This window comes from Arachis ipaensis, chromosome B04, assembly GCF_000816755.2.
Source record: "Arachis ipaensis cultivar K30076 chromosome B04, Araip1.1, whole genome shotgun sequence".
NCBI classification, from domain to species: Eukaryota; Viridiplantae; Streptophyta; class Magnoliopsida; order Fabales; family Fabaceae; genus Arachis; species Arachis ipaensis.
The window spans coordinates 113036416-113062431 of record NC_029788.2 but is presented as its reverse complement, the minus strand read 5'-3'; the positions used below and the strand labels follow the sequence as shown (position 1 = coordinate 113062431).

At 44.2% G+C, this 26016-nt stretch overlaps 5 protein-coding genes and 1 long non-coding RNA gene across 6 annotated transcripts; 1 reads left to right on the top strand and 5 right to left on the bottom strand.

Annotated features, from left to right (window-relative positions):
- Positions 1075–2400, bottom strand: LOC107636981 (sucrose transport protein SUC1-like). Its single transcript, XM_016340445.1, has 2 exons — positions 2307–2400; positions 1075–1922 (listed from the first exon to the last, which is right to left on the bottom strand). The coding sequence occupies exons 1-2, from the start codon at positions 2398–2400 to the stop codon at positions 1075–1077; spliced, it is 942 nt and encodes a 313-aa protein (XP_016195931.1).
- On the bottom strand, positions 3213–3710 carry LOC107636980 (putative sucrose transport protein SUC6). The gene has a single exon (XM_016340444.1). The coding sequence runs from the start codon at positions 3708–3710 to the stop codon at positions 3213–3215; it is 498 nt and encodes a 165-aa protein (XP_016195930.1).
- LOC107636979 (putative sucrose transport protein SUC6) lies at positions 11491–12093 on the top strand. Its single transcript, XM_016340443.1, has one exon. The coding sequence runs from the start codon at positions 11491–11493 to the stop codon at positions 12091–12093; it is 603 nt and encodes a 200-aa protein (XP_016195929.1).
- LOC107636978 (sucrose transport protein SUC1-like) lies at positions 14209–15492 on the bottom strand. Its single transcript, XM_016340442.1, has 2 exons — positions 15399–15492; positions 14209–15020 (listed from the first exon to the last, which is right to left on the bottom strand). The coding sequence occupies exons 1-2, from the start codon at positions 15490–15492 to the stop codon at positions 14209–14211; spliced, it is 906 nt and encodes a 301-aa protein (XP_016195928.1).
- LOC107636977 (putative sucrose transport protein SUC6) lies at positions 16287–16772 on the bottom strand. The gene has a single exon (XM_016340441.1). The coding sequence runs from the start codon at positions 16770–16772 to the stop codon at positions 16287–16289; it is 486 nt and encodes a 161-aa protein (XP_016195927.1).
- On the bottom strand, positions 19751–26016 carry LOC110271209. Its single transcript, XR_002361659.1, has 2 exons — positions 25929–26016; positions 19751–25333 (listed from the first exon to the last, which is right to left on the bottom strand). It is a non-coding gene; the product is annotated as an uncharacterized LOC110271209 (long non-coding RNA).

The following is a 26016-nucleotide window of genomic DNA, read 5'->3' as shown; positions in this document are numbered from 1 at the left end:
CTAGCTACTTCAAACGATCTGGGAGTGCTTTCATGGCTCCCGGATTTGGTGAGTTTTTGTCTCCCTTGGATTCCGGGGTATCCTTTAGCGTAGTGTCCGCGTTCTTGTGCGGCATTCTGTTCTCCAGATTTGAATCGTGGTCGTTGTCATGGCCGTCCGCCATGGTTTTGGGATGACTTCCAGGTTCCCCGGCAACGGCGCCAATGTTCCGAGGGTTACCTGAAACTGGAGGTCGATCTCGGATGAGATCTTCTGTATTGGTTGGAGATGACGTGTCCGGCTGGCTGATGACGGCCGGAACTGTTGGGTCCGACTCGTTGGACTTGCTGCACTGCTGATCCTTGGCCACCAGAGGGTAGGGGGTACCTGCAAGAGACTCCGATGCTTAAGTTAGCACGGGTATTAAGCAGGTTTTTTATGTAGAATCAGAGTATGAGTTATACCTGGGTGCTCCAGTGTATTTATAGTAGCGTGGGCTGACCTTTCTGATAAGATAAGTTAGTTATCTTATCTTATCTTATCTTATCTTGAGTGAAGACAGCATATCTTCAAGAGAACCGCCTTTATCTCTATAGGCTGGGATTGCCTTTGGATTCTGGGTCGTGTTCCTCTATTTGGGCCCTTTTATTGGGCTTTGCTGTCGATTTGGCCGAGTTCTTCGTAAAGAAGTCGGTCCGCTTGACCTGAACAGGTCGGTCGCTTCGCTACTGAACATCCTGGTTCGGACAGCTCGACCCCGGGTATGAACAATGCCCGCTGCAGAGACTTCCTGGATGATCTTGCCAGCAGAGACCAACCAAAGATCAGACTGGCATACCAATTCTTCTCATTCTTCATGGCAGTCAGAAACGAACTGGGTTACTTGGCCACCTTATTTAGCAGATTCGATGTTTTGTTGGCATTCACCGTGACAAAAGCATGTGATAGGTTCTGCGCAAATATGAAAAGTATATTAATTTTCTCAATCCTTCTTCTACCGTTATTGACGACTGTGGCTGTGTTCTGCGTCCAGAAAAGCCAGCATTACCTGAGGAGGAGTCAAGTGAGAGAGAAGAGGATGATGACAGATGCGCACTAGTTAAATGCTTTCGAGAAATGTTTCGTACCATGAAGAGGTTGAATAAAACCCAACATGTTATTCAGGCTCTTCATGGTCCGAAACATTTTTCGGAAACATTTAACTAGTCCGCATCTGTCATCTTCCTCTTCCCTCATACTTGAATCCTCCTCAGGTAATGCTAGCTTGTTCTGGACGTAGAATAGAGCCACAGCCGTCAATAACGGTAGAAGAAGGATTGAGAAAATTGATATATTTTTCGCATTTGCGCAGAACCTATCACATGCTTTTGTCAAGGTGAATGCCAACATAACATCGAATCTACTAAATAATGCGGCCAAGTAACCCAGTTCATTTCTGACTGCCATGATTAATGAGAAGAACTGGTATGCTAGTCTGATCTTTGGTTGGTTTCTGCAGGCAATATCATCAAGGAAGTCTCTGCAGCGGACATCGATCATGTTGATCAAAATCTCCAACATCCACAATCCGATCCCAAAAATGATTAAGGTGCGATACTGAGTATACTCGAAAAGGTTGTCTCCAAAGGTGTACCCAATGTCTTTGGCGAATCCAATCGTCAAAAAAGCTATGGTGGCGCCAACGGCACCGGCAAACATAAAAGGATGGTGCCGCCACTTGAGTTTACAGGTGTTGTTGTTATAACTAAGAAAGGGATGGAAAACAGAGCTAGAAACGGCACTGACGAGCCACACCAAAGAGGTCCATTTATCCGGTATTCCGAACTCCACATATATTGGTATTAGTCTTGCTATCTGGACAGCGTTGACAAGGTGGATCCTAACAGTGATGGAGGCCACCAAAACTAGCTTCCATACTGAGATTGGCTCCGCCAGTGTGGAGCCTGATTTTATCAGTGAACTCGGTGAACTCTTGGCTTAAAAGTGAAGGTATATTACTGGGCACAAAAAAGAGAGTTTGGCGGGAGGTAGAAGGTATCGGGCAAAAAAAGGAAGGTATTCGAAAGTGGGCACAAAGAGCAGAAGCTTTGGAGGGGGGTAGTCCTTGGCTGGACAAGAGGTGAGTTAAAATAAGAGTTTGTTAAGCTAAAGCTTTGGTTGAAGAAAAAGAATGTGAGGATTATTTATTTTAACCCACCTCTTGACTAGCAGAGGACTACCTCCCTCCAAAGCTGCTCGTCTTTGTCCCCACTTTCTAATACCTTCCTCTTTGTGCCTGATACATTCTACCTCCCTCCAAACTCTCTTCTTTGTGTGCAGTTACATACCTTCTTCTTCGATAGCCATGAGTTCACTGACAGAATCAGGCTCTACACCGGCGGAGCCAATCTCAGTGTGGAAGCTTATTTTGGTGGCCTCCATCGCTATCGGGATCCACCTTGTCAACGCTGTCCAGATAGCATAGCTAATACCAATCTTTGTGGATTTCAGAATACCGGATAAATGGACCTCTTTGGTGTGGCTCATCGGTGACGTTTCTAGCTCTGAGTTCCATCCCTTACTTAGTTATTACAGCAACACCTGTAAATTCGGGTGGCGGCACCGTCCTTTTATGTTTACGGGTGTCGTTGGCACCACCATAGCTTTTTTTACTATTGGATTCGCCAGAGACATTGGGTACGCCTTTGGAGACAACCTCTCCGAGTATACTCAGCATCGCACCTTAATCATTTTTGGGATCGGATTATAGATGTTGGAGATTTCGATCAACATGATCGAGGCCCGCTGCAGAGACTTCCTGGTTGATCTTTCCAGCAGAGACCAACCAAAGATCAGACTGGCATACCAATTCTTCTCATTCTTCATGGCAGTCAGAAACGAACTGGGTTACTTGGCTACCTTATTTAGCAGATTCGATGTTTTTTTGGCATTCACCGTGACAAAAGCATGTGATAGGTAAAACCCAACATGTTATTCAGCATCTTCATGGTCCGAAACATTTCTCGGAAGCATTTAACTAGTGCGCATCTGTCATCTTCCTCTTCCCTCACACTTGACTCCTCCTCAGCTAATGCTATCTTGTTCTGGATGAAGAACAGAGCCACAGCCGTCAATAACGGTAGAAGAAGGATTGAGAAAATTGATATGCTTTTCGCATTTGCTCAGAACCTATCACATGCTTTTGTCATGGTGAATGCCAACATAACATCGAATCTGCTAAATAATGCGGCCAATTAACCCAGTTCAGTTCTGACTGCCATGATGAATGAGAAGAACTGGTATGCCAGTCTGTTCTTTGATTGGTCTCTGCTGGCAAGATCATCAAGGAGGTCTCTGTAGCGAGCATCGATCATTTTGATCAAAATCTCCAACATCCACAATCCGATCCCAAAAATGATTAAGGCGCGATACTGAGTATACTCGCAGAGGTTGTCTCCAAAGGCGTACCTAATGTCTTTGGCGAATCCAATTGTCCAAAAAGATATGGTGGCGCCAACGGCACCCGCAAACATAAAAGGATGATGCCGCCACCCAAGTTTACAGGTGTTGCTGTAATAACTAAGGAAGGGATGAAAAACAGAGCTAGAAACGGCGCCGACGTGCCACACCAAAGAGGTCCATTTATCCGATATTCCGAACTCCACATAGATTGGTATTAGCCATGCTATCTGGACAGCGTTGACAAGGTGGATTCCGACAGCGATGGAGGCCACCAAAACCAGCTTCCACATTGAGATTGGCTACGCCAGTGTGGAGCTTGATTATGTCGGTGAACTCGATGAACTCTTAGCTATCAAAGAAGAATGTATGTAACTGGGCACAAAGAAGAGAGTCTGGAGGGAGATAGAAGGTATCGGGCACAAAGAGGAAGGTATTCGAAAGTGGACAAAAAGAGGAGAAGCTTTGGAGGGAGGTAGTCCTTGGCTGGACAAGAGGTTGGTTAAAATAAGAGTTTGTTAAAATAAAGCTTTGGTTGAAGAAAAAGAAGGTGATGATGATTTATTTTAACCCACCTCTTGACTAGCAGAGGACTACCTCCCTCCAAAACTGCTCATCTTTGTGCCCAATTTCTAATACCTTCCTCTTTGTGCCTGATACCTTCTACCTCCCTCCAAAATTTTTTCTTTGTGCGCAGTTACAAACCTTCTTCTTCAATAGCCCTGAGTTCACCGACAGAATCAGGCTCCACACCGGCGGAGCCAATCTCAGTGTGGAAGCTAGTTTTGGTGGCCTCCATCGTTGTCGGGATCCACCTTGTCAACGCTGTCCAGATAGCATAGCTAATACCAATCTTTGTGGAGTTCAGAATACCGGATAAATGGACCTCTTTGGTATGGCTCATCGAAGCCGTTTCTAGCTCTGAGTTCCATCCCTTACTTAGTTATTACAGCAACACCTGTAGACTCGGGTGGTGGCACCGTCCTTTTATGTTTGCGGCTGCCGTTGGCGCCACCATAGTTTTTTTTACTATTGGATTCGCCAAAGACATTGGGTACGCTTTTGGAGACAACCTCTCCTAGTATACTCAGCATCGCGCCTTAATCATTTTTGGGAGCGGATTATAGATGTTGGAGATTTCGTTCAAGATTATCGATGCCTGCTGCAGAGACTTCCTGGATGATCTTGCCAGCAGAGACCAACCAAAGATCAGACTGACATACCAATTCTTCTCATTCTTCATGGCAGTCAGAAACGAAATGGGTTACTTGGCCACCTTATTTAGCAGATTCGATGTTTTGTTGGCATTCACCGGGACAAAAGCATGTGATAGGTTTTGCGCAAATATGAAAAGCATAACAATTTTCTCAATCCTTCTTCTACCGTTATTGACGGCTGTGGATGTGTTTTGCGTCTAGAAACAGCCAGCATTACCTAAGAAGTAGTCAAGTGAGAGAGAAGAGGATGATGACAGATGCGCACTAGTTAAATGCTTTCGAGAAATGTTTCGGACCATGAAGAGTCTGAATAAAACCCAACATGTTATTCAGCCTCTTCATGGTCCGAAACATTTCTCGGAAGCATTTAACTAGTGCGCATCTGTCATCTTCCTCTTCCCTCACACTTGACTCCTCCTCAGGTAATGCTATCTTGTTCTGGACGCAGAACAGAGCCACAGCCATCAATAACGGCAGAAGAAGGATTGAGAAAATTGATATACTTTTCGCATTTGCGTAGAACCTATCACATGCTTTTGTCATGGTGAATGCCAACATAACATCGAATCTACTAAATAAGGCGGACAAGTAACCCAGTTCATTTCCGGCTGCGATGATGAATGAGAAGAACTGGTATGCCAGTCTGTTCTTTGGTTGGTCTCTGCTGGCAAGATCACCAAAGAAGTCTCTACAGCGGGCATCGATCATGTTGATCGAAATCTCCAACATCCACAATCCGATCCCAAAAATGATTAAGGCATGATACTGAGTATACTCGGAGAGGTTGTCTACAAAGGCGTACCCAATGTCTTTGGCGAATCCAATTGTCCAAAAAGATATGGTGGCTCCAACGGCACTCGCAAACATAAAAGGATGGTGCCGGCACCCGAGTTTACAGGTGTTGCTGTAACAACTAATTAAGGGAATGAAAACAGAGCTAGAAACGGCGCCGACGAGCCACACCAAATAAGTCCATTTATCCGGTATTCCGAACTCCACATAGATTGGTATTAGCCATGCTATCTAGACAGCGTTGACAAGGTGGATCCCGACAGCAATGGAGGCCACCAAAACCAGCTTCCACATTGAGATTGGCTACGCCGGTGTGGAGCTTGATTCTGTCGGTGAACTCGGTGAACTCTTAGCTATCAAAGAAGAAGGTACGTAACTGGGCACAAAGAAGAGAGTTTGGAGGGAGGTAGAAGGTATCGGGCACAAAGAGGAAGGTATTCGAAAGTGGGCACAAAGAGGAGAAGCTTTGGAGGGAGGTAGTCCTTGGCTGGACTAGAGGTGGGTTAAAATAAGAGTTTGTTAAACTAAAGCTTTGGTTGAAGAAAAAGAAGGTGGTAATGATTTATTTTAACCCACCTCTTGACCATCAGAGGACTACCTCCCTCCAAAGCTGCTCCTCTTTTTGCCCATTTTCTAATACCTTCCTCTTTGTGCCTGATACCTTCTACCTCCCTCCAAACTCTCTTCTTTGTGCGCAGTTACATACCTTCTTCTTCAATAGCCATGAGTTCACCGACAGAATCAGGCTCCACACCGGTGGAGCCAATCTCAGTGTGGAAGCTTGTTTTGGGGGCCTCCATCGCTGTCGGGATTCACCTTGTCAACGATGTCCAGATAGCATAGCTAATACAGATCTATGTGGAGTTCGGAATACCGGATAAATGGATTTCTTTGGTGTGGCTCGTCGGCACTGTTTCTAGCTCTGTTTTCCATCCCTTACTTAGTTATTACAGTAACACCTGTAAACTCGGGTGGAGGCACCGTCCTTTTATATTTGCGGGTGTCGTTGGGGCCACCGTAGCTTTTTTTACAATTGGGTTCGCCAATGACATTGGCTACGCCTTTGGAGACAACCTCTCCGAGTATACTCAGCATCGCACCTTAATCATTTTTGGGATCGGATTATGGATGTTGGAGATTTTGATCAACATGATCGATGCCCGCTGTAGAGACTTCCGGCATGATCTTGCCAGCAAAAACTAACCAAAGATCAGACTGGCATACCAGTTTTTCTCATTCTTCATGGCAGTCAGAAACGAACTGGATTAATTGGGCGCGCTATTTAGTAGATTCGATGCTTTGTTGGCATTTACCGTGACAAAAGCATGTGATAGGTTCTGCGCAAATATGAAAAGCATATCAATTTTCTCAATACTTCTTCTACCGTTATTGACGGCTGTGGTTGTGTTCTGCGTCCAGAAAAAGCCAGCATTTCCTGAGGAGGAGTCAAGTAAAAGAGATCAGGATGATGACAGATGCGTACTCGTTAAATGCTTTCGATAAATGTTTCGGACCATGAAGAGGTTGAATAAAACCCAACATGTTATTCAGCCTCTTCATGGTCCAAAACATTTCTCGGAAGCATTTAACTAGTGCCCATCTGTCATCTTCATCTTCCCTCACACTTGACTCCTCCTTAGGTAATGCTAGCTTGTTCTGGACGTAGAATAGAGCCACAGCCGTCAATAACAGTAGAAGGATTGAGAAAATTGATATGTTTTTTGCATTTGCGCAGAACCTATCACATGCTTTTATCATGGTGAATGCCAACATAACATAGAATCTACTAAATAATGCAGCCAAGTAACCCAGTTCATTTCCGACTGCCATGATGAATGAGAAGAACTAGTATGTCAGTCTGATCTTTGGCTAGTTTCTGCTGGCAAGATCATCAAGGAAGTCGCTGCAGCGGACATCGATCATGTTGATTGAAATCTCCAACATCTACAATCCGATCCCAAAAATGATTAAGCCACGATACTGAGTATACTCGAAAAGGTTGTCTCCAAAGGTGTACCCAATGTCTTTGGCAAATTCAATTGTCAAAAAAGCTATGGTGGCGCCAACGGCACCCGCAAACATAAAAGGATGGTGCCGCCACCCGAGTTTACAGGTGTTGCTGTAATAACTAAGTAAGGGATGGAAAACAGAGCTAGAAACGGCACCGACGAGCCACACCAAATAAGTCCATTTATCTGGTATTCCGAACTCCACATATTTTGGTATTATCCTTGCTATCTGGACAGCGTTGACAAGGTGGATCCCGACAGCGATGGAGGTCACCAAAACCAGCTTCCATACTGAGATTGGCTCCGCCGGTGTGGTGCCTGATTCTGTCAGTGAACTCGGTGAACTCTTGGCTTAAAAGTGAAGGTATATTACTGGGCACAAAAAAGAGAGTTTGGCGGGAGGTAGAAGGTATCGGACACAAAGAGGAAGGTATTCGAAAATGGGCACAAAGAGGAGAAGCTTTGGAGGGAGGTAGTCCTTGTCTGGACAAGAGGTGGGTTAAAATAAGAGTTTGTTTAACTAAAGCTTTGGTTGAAGAAAATGAAGGTGATGATGATTTATTTTAACCCACCTCTTGACCATCAGAGGACTACCTCCCTCCAAAGCTGCTCCTCTTTGTGCCCACTTTCTAATACCTTCCTCTTGGTGCCTGATACCTTCTACCTCCCTCCAAACTCTCTTCTTTGTGCGCAGTTACATACCTTCTTCTTCGATAGCCCTGAGTTCACCGACAGAATCAGGCTCCACACCGGCGGAGCCAATCTCAATATGAAAGCTTGTTTTGGTGGCCTCCATCGCTATCGGGATCCACCTTGTCAATGCTGTCCAGATAGCATAGCTAATACCAATCTTTGTGGAGTTCAGAATACCGGATAAATGGATCTCTTTGGTGTGGCTCATCTGTGCCATTTCTAGCTCTGAGTTCCATCCCTTACTTAGTTATTACAGCAACACCTGTAAACTCGGGTGGCGGCACCGTCCTTTTATGTTTGCGGGTGCCGTTGGCGCCACCATAGCTTTTTTTCCTACTGGATTCGCTAAAGACATTGGGCACGCCTTTGGAGACAACCTCTTCGAGTATACTCAGCATCGAGCCTTAATCATTTTTGGGATCGGATTATAGATGTTGGAGATTTCGATCAACATGATCGAGGCCCGCTGCAGAGACTTCCTGGATGATCTTTCCAGCAGAGACCAACCAAAGATCAGACTGGCATACCAATTATTCTCATTCTTCATGGCAGTCAGAAACGAACTGGGTTACTTGGCTACCTTATTTAGCAGATTCGATGTTTTTTTGGCATTCACTGTGACAAAAGCATGTGATAGGTTCTGCGCAAATATGAAAAGCATATCAATTTTCTCAATCCTTCTTCTACCATTATTGATGACTGTGGCTGTGTTCTGCGTCCAGAAAAAGTCAGCATTTCCTGAGGAGGAGTCAAGTGAGAGAGAAGAGGATGATGACAGATGCGCACTAGTTAAATGCTTTCGAGAAATGTTTCGGACCATGAAGAGTCTGAATAAAACCCAGAATGTTATTCAGCCTCTTCATGGTCCGAAACATTTCTCGGAAGCATTTAACTATTGCGCATCTGTAATCTTCCTCTTCCCTCACACTTGACTCCTCCTCAGGTAATGCTATCTTGTTCTGGACGCAGAACAGAGCCACAGCCGTCAATAACGGTAGAAGAAGGATTGAGAAAATTGATATGCTTTTCGCATTTGCTCAGAACCTATCACATGCTTTTGTCATGGTGAATGCCAACATAACATCGAATCTGCTAAATAATGCGGCCAATTAACCCAGTTTATTTCTGACTGCCGTGATGAATGAGAAGAACTGGTATGCCAGTCTGTTCTTTGGTTGGTCTCTGCTGGCAAGATCATCATGGAGGTCTCTGTAGCGGGCATCGATCATTTTGATTAAAATCTCTAACATCCACAATCCGATCCCAAAAATGATTAAGGCGCGATACTGAGTATACTCGCAGAGGTTGTTTCCAAAGGCGTACCTAATGTCTTTGGCGAATCCAATTGTCCAAAAAGATATGGTGGCGCCAACGGCACCCGCAAACATAAAAGGATGATGCCATATTGGATTCGCCAAAGACATTGGGTACGCTTTTGGAGACAACCTCTCCGAGTATACTCAGCATCGCGCCTTAATCATTTTTGGGATCGGATTATAGATGTTGGAAATTTCGACCAAGATGATCGATGCCCGCTGCAGAGACTTCCTGGATGATCTTGCCAGCAGAGACCAACCAAAGATCAAACTGACATACCAATTCTTCTCATTCTTCATGGCAGTCAGAAACGAAATGGGTTACTTGGCCACCTTATTTAGCAGATTCGATGTTTTGTTGGCATTCACCGTGACAAAAGCATGTGATAGGTTCTGCGCAAATATGAAAAGCATAACAATTTTCTCAATCCTTCTTCTACCGTTATTGACGGCTGTGGATGTGTTTTGCGTCTAGAAACAGCCAGCATTACCTAAGGAGTAGTCAAGTGAGAGAGAAGAGGATGATGACAGATGCGCACTAGTTAAATGCTTTCGAGAAATGTTTCGGACCATGAAGAGTCTGAATAAAACCCAACATGTTATTCAGCCTCTTCATGGTCCGAAACATTTCTCGGAAGCATTTAACTATTGCGCATCTGTCATCTTCCTCTTCCCTCACACTTGACTCCTCCTCAGGTAATGCTATCTTATTCTGGACGCAGAACAGAGCCACAGCCATCAATAACGGTAGAAGAAGGATTGAGAAAATTGATATGCTTTTCGCATTTGCGCAGAACCTATAACATGCTTTTGTCATGGTGAATGCCAACATAACATCGAATCTACTAAATAATGCGGCCAAGTAACCCAGTTCATTTCCGACTGCGATGATGAATGAGAAGAACTGGTATACCAGTCTGTTCTTTGGTTAGTCTCTGCTGGCAAGATCATCAAGAAAGTCTCTGCAACCGGCATCGATCATGTTATCGAAATCTCCAACATCCACAATCCGATCCCAAAAATGATTAAGGCGCGATACTGAGTATACTCGGAGAGGTTGTCTCCAAAGGCGTACCCAATGTCTTTGAAGAATCCAATTGTCCAAAAAGATATGGTGGCGCAAACGGCACCCGCAAACATAAAAGGATGGTGCCGCCACCCGAGTTTACAGGTGTTGCTGTAATAACTAAGTAAGTGATGGAAAATAGAGCTAGAAACGGCGCCGACGAGCCACACCAAAGAGGTCCATTTTTCCGGTATTCCGAACTCCACATAGATTGGTACTAGCCATGCTATCTAGACAGCGTTGACAAGGTGGATCCCGACAGCAATGGAGGCCACCAAAACCAGCTTCCACATTGAGATTGGCTACGCCGGTGTAGAGCTTGATTCTGTCGGTGAACTCTTAGCTATCAAAGAAGAAGGTATTTAACTGGGCACAAAGAAGAGAGTTTGGAGGGAGGTAGAAGGTATCGAGCGCAAAGAGGAAGGTATTCGAAAGTGGGCACAAAGAGGAGAAGCTTTGGAGGGAGGTAGTCCTTGGCTGGACAAGAGGTGGGTTAAAATAACAGTTTGTTAAACTAAAGCTTTGGTTGAAGAAAAAGAAGGTGATGATGATTTATTTTAACCCACCTCTTGACCAGTAGAGGACTACCTCCCTCCAAAGCTGCTCCTCTTTGTGCCCACTTTCTAATTCCTTCCTCTTTGTGCTTGATACCTTCTACCTCCCTCCAAACTCTCGTCTTTGTCCGCAGTTACATACCTTCTTCTTCGATAGCCATGAGTTCACCGACAGAATCAGGCTTCACACCGGCGGAGCCAATCTCAGTGTGGAAGCTTGTTTTGGTGGCCTACATCGCTGTCGGGATTCACCTAGTCAACGACGTCTAGATAGCATAGCTAATACCAATCTATGTGGAGTTCGGAATACCGGACAAATGGATCTCTTTGCTGTGGCTCGTCGGCGCCGTTTCTAGCTTTGTTCTCCATCCCTTACTTAGTTATTACAGTAACACCTGTAAATTCGGGTGGCGGCACCGTCCTTTTATGTTTGCGGGTGTCGTTGGGGCCACCGTAGCTTTTTTGACAATTGGATTCGCCAAAGACATTGGGTACACCTTTGGAGACAACCTCTCCGAGTATACTCAGCATCGCCCCTTAATCATTTTTGGAATCGGATTATGGATGTTGGAGATTTCGATTAACATGATTGATGCCCGCTGCAGAGACTTCCGGCATGATCTTGCCAGCAGAGACCAACCAAAGATCAAACTGGTATACCAGTTTTTCTCATTCTTCATGGCAGTCAGAAATGAACTGGGTTACTTGGGCGCCTTATTTAGTAGATTCAATGTTTTGTTGGCTTTTACCGTGATAAAAGCATGTGATAGGTTATGCGCAAATGTGAAAAGCATATCAATTTTTTCAGTCCTTCTTCTACCGTTATTGACGGCTGTGGCTGTGTTCTGCGTCCAGAAAAAGCCAGCATTTCCTAAGAAGGAGTCAAGTGAGAGAGAAGAGGATGATGACAGATGCGTACTAGTTAAATGCTTTCGAGAAATGTTTCGGACCATGAAGAGGTTGAATAAAACTCAACATGTTATTCAGCCTCTTCATGGTCCGAAACATTTCTCGAAAGCATTTAACTAGTGCGCATCAGTCATTTTCCTCTTCCCTCACACTTGACTCCTCCTCAGGTAATGCTAGCTTGTTCTGGACGTAGAATAAAGCCACAGCCGTCAATAACGGTAGAAGAAGGATTGAGAAAATTGATATGTTTTTCGCATTTGCGCAGAACCTATCACATGCTTTTGTCATGGTGAATGCCAACATAACATCGAATCTACTAAATAAGGCGGCCAAGTAACCCAGTTCATTTTCGACTGCCATGATGAATGAGAAGAACGGGTTTGCTAGTCTGATCTTTGGTTGGTTTCTGCTAGCAAGATCATCAAGGAAGTCTCTGCAGCGAACATCGATCATGTTGATCGAAATCTCCAACATCCACAATCTGATCCCAGAAATGATTAAGGCGCGATACTGAATATACTCGGAGAGGTTGTTTCAAAAGGTGTACCCAATGTCTTTGGCGAATCCAATTGTCAAAAAAGCTATGGTGGCGCCAACGGCACCCGCAAACATAAAAGGATGGTGCGGCCACCTGAGTTTACAGGTGTTGCTGTAATAACTAAGTAAGGGATGGAAAACAGAGCTAGAAACGGCACCGACGAGCCACACCAAAGAGGTCCATTTATCCGGTATTCCGAACTCCACATATATTGGTATTAGCCATGCTATCTGGACAGCGTTGACAAGGTGGATCCCGACAGCGATGGAGGACACCAAAACCAGCTTTCATACTAAGATTGGGTCTACCGGCGTGGAGCCTGATTCTGTCAGTGAACTCGGAGCCACACCAAAGAGGTCCATTTATCCGGTATTCCGAACTCCACATATATTGGTATTAGCCATGCTATCTGGACAGCGTTGACAAGGTGGATCCCGACAGCGATGGAGGACACCAAAACCAGCTTTCATACTAAGATTGGGTCTACCGGCGTGGAGCCTGATTCTGTCAGTGAACTCGGTGAACTCTTGGCTTAAAAGTGAAGGTATGTTACTGGGCACAAAAAAGAGAGTTTGGAGGGAGGTAGAAGGTATCGGGCACAAAGAGGAAGGTATTCGGAAGCGGGCACAAAGAGGAGAAGCTTTGGAGGGAGGAAGTCCTTGGCTGGACAAGAGGTGAGTTAAAATAAGAGTTTGTGAAACTAAAGCTTTGGTTGAAGAAAAAGAAGGTCATGATTTATTTTAACCCACCTCTTGACTAGCAGAGGACTACCTCCCTCCAAAGCTGCTCGTCTTTGTGCCCACTTTCTAATACCTTCCTCTTTGTGCCTGATACCTTCTACCTCCCTCCAAGATCTCTTCTTTCTGGGCAGTTACATACCTTCTTCTTCGATAGCCATGAGTTCACCGACAGAATCAAGCTCCATATCGGTGGAGCCAATCTCAGTGTGGAAGCATGTTTTTGTGGCCTCCATCACTGTCGGGATCCACCTTGTCAATATTGTCCAGATAGCATAGCTAATACCAATCTTTGTGGAGTTCGGAATACCGGATAAATGGACCTCTTTGGTGTGGCTCATCGGCGCCGTTTCTAGCTCTGAGTTCCATCCCTTACTTAGTTATTACAGCAATACCTGTAAATTCGGGTGGCGGCACCGTCCTTTTATGTTTGCGGGTGCCGTTGGCGCTACCATAGTTTTTTTTACTATTGGATTCGCCAAAGACATTGGGTACGCTTTTGGAGACAACCTCTCCGAGTATACTCAGTATCGCGCCTTAATCATTTTTGGGATCGAATTGTGGATGTTGGAGATTTCGATCAACATGATCGATGCCCGCTGCAGAGACTTCCTTGGTGATCTTGCCAGCAGAGACCAACCAAAGATCAGACTGGCATACCAATTCTTCTCATTCTTCATGGCAGTCATAAACGAACTGGGTTACTTGGCCACCTTATTTAGCAGATTCGATGTTTTGTTGGCATTCACCGTGACAAAAGCTTGTGATAGGTTCTGCGCAAATATGAAAAGCATATCAATTTTCTCAATCCTTCTTCTACCGTTATTGACGGCTGTGGATGTGTTTTGCGTCTAGAAACAGCCAGTATTACCTAAGGAGTAGTCAAGTGAGAGAGAAGAGGATGATGACAGATGCGCACTAGTTAAATGCTTCGGAGAAATGTTTCGGACCATAAAGAGGCTAAATAAAACCCAACGTGTTATTCAGCCTCTTCATGGTCCGAAACATTTCTCGGAAGCATTTAACTAGTGGGCATCTGTCATCTTCCTCTTCCCTCACACTTGACTCCTCCTCAGGTAATGCTATCTTGTTCTGGACGCAGAATAGAGCCACAGCCGTCAATAACGGTAGAAGAAAGATTGAGAAAATTGATATGCTTTTCGCATTTGCACAGAACCTATCACATGCTTTTGTCATGGTGAATGCCAACATAACATCGAATCTACTAAATAATGCGGCCAAGTAACCCAGTTCATTTCTAACTGCCATGATGAATGAGAAGAACCGGTATGCCAGTCTGTTCTTTGGTTGGTCTCTGCTGGCAAGATCACCAAGGAAGTCTCTGCAGCGGGCATCGATCATGTTGATCGAAATCTCCAACATCCACAATTCGATCCCAAAAATGATTAAGGCGCGATACTGAGTATACTCGGAGAGGTTGTCTCCAAAGGCATACCCAATGTCTTTGGCGAATCCAATTGTCCAAAAAGGTATGGTGGCGCCAACGGCACCCACAAACATAAAAGGATGGTGCCGCCACCCGAGTTTACAGGTGTTGCTGTAATAACTAAGTAAGGGATGGAAAACAGAGCTAGAAACGGCACCGACGAGCCACACTAAATAAGTCCATTTATCTGGTATTCCGAACTCCACATATATTGGTATTAGCCTTGCTATCTGGACAGCGTTGACAAGGTGGATCCCGACAGCGATGGAGGCCACCAAAACCAGCTTCCATACTGAGATTGGCTCCACCGGTGTGGAGCCTGATTCTGTCGGTGAATTTGGTGAACTCTTGGCTTAAAACTGAAGGTATGTTACTGGGCACAAAAAAGAGAGTTTGGAGGGAGGTATAAGGTATCGGGAACAATGAGGAAGGTATTCGAAAGTGGGCAGAAAGAGGAGAAGCTTTGGAGGGAGGTAGTCCTTGGCTGGACAAGAGGTGGGTTAAAATAACAGTTTGTTAAACTAAAGCTTTGATTGAAGAAAAAGAAGGTGACGATGATTTATTTTAACCTACCTCTTGACCAGCAGAGGACTACCTCCCTCCAAAGCTGTTCCTCTTTGTGCCCACTTTCTAATTCCTTCCTCTTTGTGCCTGATACCTTATACCTCCCTCCAAACTCTCGTCTTTGTCCGCAGTTACATACCTTCTTCTTCGATAGCCGTGAGTTCACCGACAGAATCAGGCTCCACACTGGCGGAGCCAATCTCAGTGTGGAAGCTTATTTTGGTGGCCACCATCGCTGTCAGATTCACCTTGTCAACGACGTCCAGATAGCATAGCTAATACCAATCTATGTGGAGTTCGGAATACCGGATAAATGGATCTCTTTGGTGTGGCTCGTCGGCGCCGTTTCTAGCTCTGTTTTCCATCCCTTAGTTAATATAGTAACACCTGTAAATTCTGGTGGCGGCACCGTCCTTTTATGTTTGCGGGTGTCGTTGGGGCCACTATAGCTTTTTTGACAATTGGATTCGCCAAAGACATTGGGTACGCCTTTGGAGACAACCTCTCCGAGTATACTCAGCATCGCGCCTTAATCATTTTTGGGATCGGATTATGGATGTTGGAAATTTCGATTAACATGATTGATGCCCGCTGCAGAGACTTCCGGCATGATCTTGCCAGCGGAGACCAACCAAAGATCAGACTGGCATATTAGTTTTTCTCATCCTTCATGGCAGTCAGAAATGAACTGGGTTACTTGGGCGCCTTATTTAGTAAATTCAATGTTTTGTTGGCATTTACCGTGACAAAAGCATGTGATAGGTTATGCGCAAATATGAAAAGCATATCAATTTTTTCAATCCTTCTTCTATCGTTATTGACGGCTGTGGCTATGTTCTGCGTCTAGAAAAAGCCAGCATTACTTGAGGAGGAGTCAAGTGAGAGAGAAGAGGATGATGACAGATGCGTACTAGTTAAATGCTTTCGAGAAATGTTTCGGACCATGAAGAGGATGAATAAAACCCAACATGTTATTCAGCCTCTTCATGATCCGAAACATTTCTCGGAAGCATTTAACTAGTGCGCATCAGTCATCTTCCTCTTCCCTCACACTTGACTCCTCCTCAGGTAATGCTAGCTTGTTCTGGATGTAGGATAAAGCCACAGCCGTCAATAACGGTAGAAGAAGAATTGAAAAAATTGATATGTTTTTCGCATTTGCGCAGAACCTATCACATGCTTTTGTCATGGTGAATGCCAACATAACATCGAATCTACTAAATAATGCGGCCAAGTAACCCAGTTCATTTTCGACTGCCATGATGAATGAGAAGAACTGGTATGCTAGTCTGATCTTTGGTTGGTTTCTGCTAGCAAGATCATCAAGGAAGTCTCTGCAGCGGACATCGATCATGTTGATCGAAATCTCCAACATCCACAATCCGATCCCAAAAATGATTAAGGCGCGATACTGAGTATACTCGGAGAGGTTGTTTCCAAAGGTGTACCCAATGTCTTTGGCGAATCCAATTGTCAAAAAAGCTATTGTGGCGCCAACGGCACCCGCAAACATAAAAGGATGGTGCGGCCACCTGAGTTTACAGGTGTTGCTGTAATAACTAAGTTCTCGGAAGCATTTAACTAGTGCGCATCAGTCATCTTCCTCTTCCCTCACACTTGACTCCTCCTCAGGTAATGCTAGCTTGTTCTGGACGTAGAATAAAGCCACAGCCGTCAATAACGGTAGAAGAAGGATTGAGAAAATTGATATGTTTTTCGCATTTGCGCAGAACCTATCACATGCTTTTGTCATGGTGAATGCCAACATAACATCGAATCTACTAAATAATGCGGCCAAGTAACCCAGTTCATTTTCGACTGCCATGATGAATGAGAAGAACTGGTATGCTAGTCTGATCTTTGGTTGGTTTCTGCTAGCAAGATCATCAAGGAAGTCTCTGCAGCGGACATCGATCATGTTGATCGAAATCTCCAACATCCACAATCCGATCCCAAAAATGATTAAGGCGCGATACTGAGTATACTCGGAGAGGTTGTTTCCAAAGGTGTACCCAATGTCTTTGGCGAATCCAATTGTCAAAAAAGCTATTGTGGCGCCAACGGCACCTGCAAACATAAAAGGATGGTGCGGCCACCTGAGTTTACAGGTGTTGCTGTAATAACTAAGTAAGGGATGAAAAACAGAGCTAGAAACGGCACCGACGAGCCACACCAAAGAGGTCCATTTATCCGGTATTCCGAACTCCACATATATTGGTATTAGTCATGCTATATGGACAGCGTTGACAAGGTGGATCCCGACAGCGATGGAGGACACCAAAACCAGCTTTCATACTGAGATTGGCTCCACCGGTCCTTTGGAGACAACCTCTCCGAGTATACTCAGTATCGCGCCTTAATCATTTTTGGGATCGAATTGTGGATGTTGGAGATTTCGATCAACATGATCGATGCCCGCTGCAGAGACTTCCTGGATGATCTTGCCAGCAGAGACCAACCAAAGATCAGACTGGCATACCAATTCTTCTCATTCTTTATGGCAGTCATAAACGAACTGGGTTACTTGGCCACCTTATTTAGCAGATTTGATGTTTTGTTGACATTCACCGTGACAAAAGCATGTGATAGGTTCTGTGCAAATATGAAAAGCATATCAATTTTCTCAATCTTTCTTCTACCGTTATTGACGGCTGTGGCTGTGTTCTGCGTCCAGAAAAAGCCAGCATTACCTGAGGAGGAGTCAAGTGAGAGAGAAAAGGATGATGACAGATGCGCACTAGTTAAATGCTTCGGAGAAATGTTTCGGACCATAAAGAGGCTAAATAAAACCCAACGTGTTATTCAGCCTCTTCATGGTCCGAAACATTTCTCGGAAGCATTTAACTAGTGGGCATCTGTCATCTTCCTCTTCCCTCACACTTGACTCCTCCTCAGGTAATGCTATCTTGTTCTGGACGCAGAATAGAGCCACAGCCGTCAATAACGGTAGAAGAAGGATTGAGAAAATTGATATGCTTTTCGCATTCGCACAGAACCTATCACATGCTTTTGTCATGGTGAATGCCAACATAACATTGAATCTACTAAATAATGCATCCAAGTAACCCAGTTCATTTCTGACTGCCATGATGAATGAGAAGAACTGGTATGCCAGTCTGTTCTTTGGTTGGTCTCTGCTGGCAAGATCACCAAGGAAGTCTCTGCAGCGGGCATCGATCATGCTGATCGAAATCTCCAACATCTACAATCCGATCCCAAAAATGATTAAGGTGCGATACTGAGTATACTCGGAGAGTTGTCTCCAAAGGCGTACCCAATGTCTTTGGCGAATCCAATTGTCCAAAAAGATATGGTGGCTCCAACGGCAACCGCAAACATAAAAGGATGGTGCCGCCACCCGAGTTTACAGGTGTTGCTGTAACAACTAAGTAAGAGATGAAAAACAGAGCTAGAAACGGCGCCGACGAGCCACACCAAACAGGTCCATTTATCCGGTATTTCGAACTCCACATAGATTGGTATTAGCCATGCTATCTAAACAGCGTTGACAAGGTGGATCCCGACAGCGATGGAGGCCACCAAAACCAGCTTCCACATTGAGATTGGCTACGCCGGTGTGGAGCTTGATTCTGTCGGTGAACTCGGTGAACTCTTAGCTATCAAAGAAGAAGGTATGTAACTTGGCACAAAGAAGAGAGTTTGGAGGGAGGTAGAATGTATCGGGCACAAAGAGAAAGTTATTCGAAAATGGGCACAAAGAGGAGAAGTTTTGGAGGGAGGTAGTCCTTAGCTGGACAAGAGGTGGGTTAAAATAAGAGTTTGTTAAACTAAAGCTTTCGTTGAAGAAAAAGAAGGTGATGATGATTTATTTTAATCCACCTCTTGACCATCAGAGGACTACCTCCCTCCAAAGCTGCTCTTCTTTGTTCCCACTTTCTAATACATTCCTCTTTGTGCCTGATACCTTCTACCTCCCTCCAAACTCTCTTCTTTGTGCGCAGTTACATACCTACTTCTTCAATAGCCATGAGTTCACCGACAGAATCAGGCTCCACACCGGCGGAGCCAATCTCAGTGTGGAAGCTTGTTTCGGTGGCCTCCATCGCTGTCGGGATTCACCTTGTCAACGATGTCCAGATAGCATAGCTAATACCAATCTATGCGGAGTTCGGAATACCGGATAAATGGATTTCTTTGGTGTGGCTCGTCGGCGCTGTTTCTAGCTCTGTTTTCCATCTCTTACTTAGTTATTACAGTAACACCTGTAAACTCGGGTGGCGGCACCGTCCTTTTATGTTTGCGGGTGTCGTTGGGGCCACCGTAGCTTTTTTGACAATTGGGTTCGCCAAAGACATTGGCTACGCCTTTGGAGACAACCTCTCCGAGTATACTCAGCATCGCGCCTTAATCATTTTTGGGATCGGATTATGGATGTTGGAGATTTCGATCAACATGATCGATGCCCGCTGCAGTGACTTCCGGCATGATCTTGCCAGCAAAGACCAACCAAAGATCAGACTGGCATACCAGTTTTTTTTATTCTCCATGGCAGTCAGAAACGAACTGGGTTACTTGGGCGCGTTATTTAGTAGATTCGATGTTTTGTTGGCATTCACCGTGACAAAAGCATGTGATAGGTTCTGCATAAATATGAAAAGCATATCAATTTTCTCAATCCTTCTTCTACCGTTATTGACGGCTGTGGCTATGTTTTGCGTATAGAAATAGCCAGCAATACCTGAGGAGGAGTCAAGTGAGAGAGAAGAGGATGGTGACAGATGCGCACTAGTTAAATGCTTTCGAGAAATGTTTCGGACCATGAAGAGGTTGAATAAAACCCAACATGTTTTTCAGCCTCTTCATGGTCCGAAACATTTCTCGGAAGCATTTAACTAGTGCGCATCTGTCATCTTCCTCTTCCCTCACACTTGACTCCTCCTGAGGTAATACTATATTGTTCTGAACGCAGAACACAGCCACAGCCGTCAATAACGGTAGAAGAAGGATTGAAAAAATTGATATGCTTTTCGAATTTGCACAGAACCTATCACATGCTTTTGTCATGGTAAATGCCAACATAACATCGAATCTACTAAATAATGCGGCCAAGTAACCCAGTTCATTTCCGACTGCCATAATGAATGAGAAGAACTGGTATGCCAGCCTGATCTTTGGTTGGTCTCTGCTGGCCAGATCGTCAAGGAAGTCTCTGCAGCGGGCATCGATCATGTTGATCGAAATCTCCAACATCCACAATCAGATCCCAAAAATGATTAAGGCGCGATACTGAGTATACTCGGAGAGGTTGTCTCCAAAGGCGTACCCAATGTCTTTGGCGAATCCAATTGTCAAAAAAACTACGGTGGCGTCAACAGCACCCGCAAACATAAAAGGATGGTGCCGCCACCCGAGTATAGAGGTGTTGCTGTAATAACTAAGTAAGGGATGGAAAACAGAGCTAGAAACGGCACCGACGAGCCACACCAAATAAGTCCATTTATCCGGTATTCCGAACTCCACATAGATTGGTATTATCCATGCTATCTGGACAGCGTTGACAAGGTGGATCCCGACAGCGATGGAGGCCACCAAAACCAGCTTCCATACTGAGATCGGCTCCGCCGATGTGGAGCCTGATTCTGTCAATGAACTCGGTGAACTCTTGGCTTAAAAGTGAAGGAATGTTATAGGGCACAAAGAAGAGAGTTTGGAGGTAGGTAGAAGGTATCGGGCGCAAAGAGGAAGATATTCGAAAGTGGGCACAAAGAGGAGAAGCTTTTGAGGGAGGTAGTCCTTGGCTGGACAAGAGGTGAGTTAAAATAAGAGTTTGTTAAACTAAAGCTTTGGTTGATGAAAAAGAAGGTGATGATGATTTATTTTAACCCACCTCTTGACCAGCAGAGGACTACCTCCCTCCAAAGCTGCTCGTCTTTATGCCCACTTTCTAATACCTTCCTCTTTGTGCCTGATACCATCTACCTCCCTCCAAATTCTCTTCTTTGTGCGCAGTTACATACCTTCTTCTTCCATAGCCATGAGTTCACCGACAGAATCAGGCTCCACACCGGCGGAGCCAGTCTCAGTGTGGAAGCTTGTTTTGGTGGCCTCCATCGCTGTCGTGATCCACCTTGTCAACGCTGTCCAGATAGCATAGCTAATACCAATCTTTGTGGAGTTCGAAATAACGGATAAATGGACCTCTTTGGTGTGGCTCATCGGTGCCGTTTCTAGCTCTGAGTTCCATCCCTTGCTTAGTTATTACAGCAACACCTGTAAACTCGGGTGGCGGCACCGTCCTTTTATGTTTGCGGGTGCCGTTGGCGCCATCATAGCTTTTTGACAATTGTATTCACCAAAGACATTGGGTACACCTTTGGAGACAACCTCTTCGAGTATACTCAGCATCGCGCCTTAATCAATTTTGGGATCGAATTATGAATGTTGGAGATTTCGATCAACATGATCGATGCCCGCTGCAGAGACTTCCTTGACAATCATGCAAGCAGAGACCAACCAAAGATCAGACTGGCATACCAGTTCTTCTCATTCTTCATGGCAGTCAGAAACGAATTGGGTTACTTGGCCGCCTTATTTAGTAGATTCGATGTTATGTTGGCATTCACCGTGACAAAAGCATGTGATAGGTTCTGCGCAAACATGAAAAGCATATCAACTTTCCCAATCCTTCTTCTACCGTTATTAACGGCTGTGGCTCTGTTCTGCATCCAGAACAAGCCAGCATTACCTGAGGAGGAGTCAAGTGAGACGGAAAAGAAAGATGACAGATGCGCACTAGTTAAATGCTTCCGAGAAATGTTTCAGACCTTGAAGAGGCTGAATAACATGTCATCTTCCTCTTGTCTCTCACTTGACTCCTCCTCTGGTAATGCTAGCTTGTTCTGGACGCAGAACACAGCCACAGCCGTCAATAACGGTAGAAGAAGAATTGAGAAAGTTGATATGCTTTTCACATTTGCGCAGAACCTATCACATAATTTTGTCACGGTGAATTCCAACATAATATCGAATCTACTAAACAAGGCGGCCAAGTAACCCAGTTCGTTTCTGACTGTCATGAAGAAATCGAAGAACTAGTATGCCAGTCTGATCTTTGGTTGGTCTCTGCTGGCAAGATCATCAAGGAAGTCTTTGCAGCGGGCATCGATCATGTTGATCGAAATCTCCAACATCTACAATCCGATCCGAAAAATGATTAAGGCGTGATACTGAGTATACTCGGAGAGGTTGTCTCCAAAGGCGTACCCAATGTCTTTGGCGAATCCAATTGTCAAAAGCTATGGTGGCGCCAACAACACCCGCAAATATAAAAGGACGGTGCTGCCACCCGAGTTTACAGGTGTTGTTGTAATAACTAAGTAAGGGATGGAAAACAGAACTAGAAACGGCGCCGACGAGCCACACCAAAGAGGTCCATTTATCCGGTATTCTGAATGCCACATAGATTGGTATTAGCCATGCTATCTGGACAGCGTTGACAAGGTGGATCCCGACAACGATGGAGGCAACCAAAATCAGCTTCCACAATGAGATTGGCTCCGCCAGTGTGGAGCCTGATTCTGTCGGTGAACTCATGGCTATCAAAGAAGAAGGTATGTAACTGGACACAAAGAAGAGAGTTTGGAGGGAGGTAGAAGGTGTCGGGCACAAAGAGGAAGGTATTCGAAAGTGGGCACAAAGAGGAGAAGCTTTGGAGGGAGGTAGTCCTCGGCTAGACATGAGGTCGGTTAAAATAAGAGTTTGTTAAACTAAAGCTTTTGTTGAAGAAAAAGAAGGTGATAATGTTGGAGGGGTAACGATCTTAAAAGCGAAGGTCAACATAGTGCTCCAGTCGCTCGTCCTAAGCTAGCTTGCTGATGTAAACCGTCGTAACCAAGCCACCAGCAAGATAAAATTTTCAGCCCCCAAGGAATTTTTGTCCCACAAAGAGCACGTCCAATGGGTTCCACAGCCAAAGACATAGCACCCATAACAAACCAATTTAGTATAAGACCACAATTTATATACCGATAGCCTATGTCAGACACTGTATCCACTTTAATCCCAGACTTCCCACTGTATACCTCCCTCTCCATCCAATCATAAATGTACATGAAGATCATTGACCACGCCAACCAATTTATTGGTGTAACCGTCATTAGCGACATCGGCTTCTTCAACCCTTTCATCGCCGCTAACATTTTCCGAAAACATGTAACCACCGTCCATCTATCATCTTCCTCTTTCTGCTCACTTGACTTCTCAGGTAATACCTGCTTGATCTTGAGGCAGGAAAGAGCCACACCCGTCAAAGACACTAGAAGGAGCATCGAGAATAATAAACCGCCTGTCAGGTTTGCGCAGATAGGGTCGGATGCTTTTGTAATCGTGAATGGGAACATTGTCGGGAATCTCTAAAGGAATGTGGCCAAGTAACCCAACACACTTCTCACTGCCATGAAAAATGCGATGAGCGTGTTTGGCAGTCGAATTTTTCGTTGGTCGCTGGCCGTAAGGTCATCAAGGAAGGCTCGGCAGGGGACTTGGATCATGTTAATCGACATCTCCAAACACCAGAACCCAATCATAAATAGGACTATGATGCGTGCCCAAAGTTCTGTACAGGAGAGTAAGTCTCAAAAGGCGTAGTCGATGTCTGCGAAAAAGCCAATCATCAAAAGATCTCTTATAAGGGCAACGGCACCGGCATGGATAAAAGGACAGGGTTGCTGCTGTAGTAACCGAGGATGGGCTCGAGAACCAAGTTGGAAACGGGGCCGTCGAGCCAGACGAATGAGATTCTTCTGATAGGTACTCCAAAAATCTGGCAGACAGTTATTAGCATTGTTAGCTATACAGCCGAGGCTAAGTGTATTCCAGCAGCGACGAAGGCCACCATGACCAGCTTTTGGACTAGGCTTGGCTGCCCCAGTGGTGACCCCTATTACGACTGCACCGGTGCTGACCCCGACTCTAGCTGCGCCGGTCTCATGGCTACATAGTGTTACATTCGAGGGATGGAGAGAGTGTTTGACGAAGAGCACGTTCGAGAGATGCGGGGAGTGCATTCAAGGGATGGAGAGTAGGTTTGACAGAGAGAGATAGAGGCGTTCGTGGGATGGGGAGTGTGTTTGATGGAGAGAGACAGAGGTATTTGAGGAATGGGGAGTGTGTTTGACGGGGAGAAACTGATGTGTTTGTGTTCTTCTTGTACAACACTGATTGGATGGGGAAGGAGGTATACAGTGGAAACCTAGGGATGCAGCGTATAACATCGACGTGTCGTATAAAGCTCGGGGTCTTTTGATAAACTGGGTGTTTATGGGTGTTGTGTCTTTGGGTGTGGAACCCATTGAGTGTGCACTTGGTGGCTCCAAGAACGTTTGGAAAATTCTCAATTTTATCCTTGATGTTGGCTTCTCATTCTCCATGGCAATAAATACGCTTCCTACTACCATGAAGAATGAGAAGAACACGTTTGCTAGTCTGGTTTTCGGTTCATCACTGGCGGCAAAATTCCCAAAGAATGAGATACTTGCTTGTCTTGGGTGCAGGACAGAGCCACACCCGTCAAGAATAGTAAAAGAAGATGCAACCTTTCAGGTTTGGACGGAACTCATCGCACACTTCTGTCAGCCATTGCTATTTTCTAAATTTAACATATCTATTGACAAAATTAAACATCCAAATTTAATTGGCAACAAGAGTAAAACGGAGTAAGCATAGTCCTAGAATCTATTGATGTTGTCCCTAAACTCTTGGCTATGTCTTGATAAACTCATCCAATTCTTGGAAAAACCTAACTGTTCATAGTGATATTACTATTAAACTAAGAATTTTGGTAGCAAAAATAATGTAATTTTTATGTCCGCTAACACCACCTTAAAAAAATATTAATAGATGAATGAATTCTATTAATAATTCAAAGGTAGGCAAACATTTCATCAAAAGAACAATATATATAAAAAAAAAGTGCAAAAAAATAACATAAACATATAAAAGCAAATAAGTATAAGATAGAAATATCTTACAAAGTCATGACGCAACAATTTGCTATATATGTACAATTTGCATTTAGTGTTTGCTAAAGATCCATAAATATTTTTTATCAATCTCCTTTAAGAAAAAAAAAAAACAAACACCAATATTAACAATTAATAATAACTAACTATATTAGAAGAAAACAGCAATAGCTAATGAGAGTAGTTTGTTTTAAGAGGACAACAAGGAGAAATAATTAATATAAATTCTTTTAGAGCAGCTTGATTTTTCAGTCAAAAAAATAAGAAGGAATAATTAACATAAATTCATAGAAAGCTTAATATCTAAAATAAAATAAAAAAATAATTTACTTAACATAAATAATTTACTTAACATAGAATGTAAATAAAAGAGAGAGAGAATGACTCGCAAAGTATAATTTTGTAGATATACACCTACATATCTATTATAAATGTAGACGGTTTAAATTAGTGGTAATAGTCAAATATAATTCCTTGATAAGATTCAAAGTTATCAATAACGAACTAATTAACAATTTTGGTCTGGTCCTAATTCTAAAATTATAGCTATGACAATGATGTTTGTCACTGACAAAATGAACTAAATTCTTCCATTGCTGATAATCATTGCACGTTAGAAATTAACAAGTTTCAGCATAATTATCATTTAGCAACAAAAAATATTGATATTTGTGATGATCATTTTTCACCTGGATAGGCTTGGGATCAAATGAAACAACCACATCATTTAGCAATAAAAAATATTGATATTTGTGATGATCATTTTTTACCTGGATA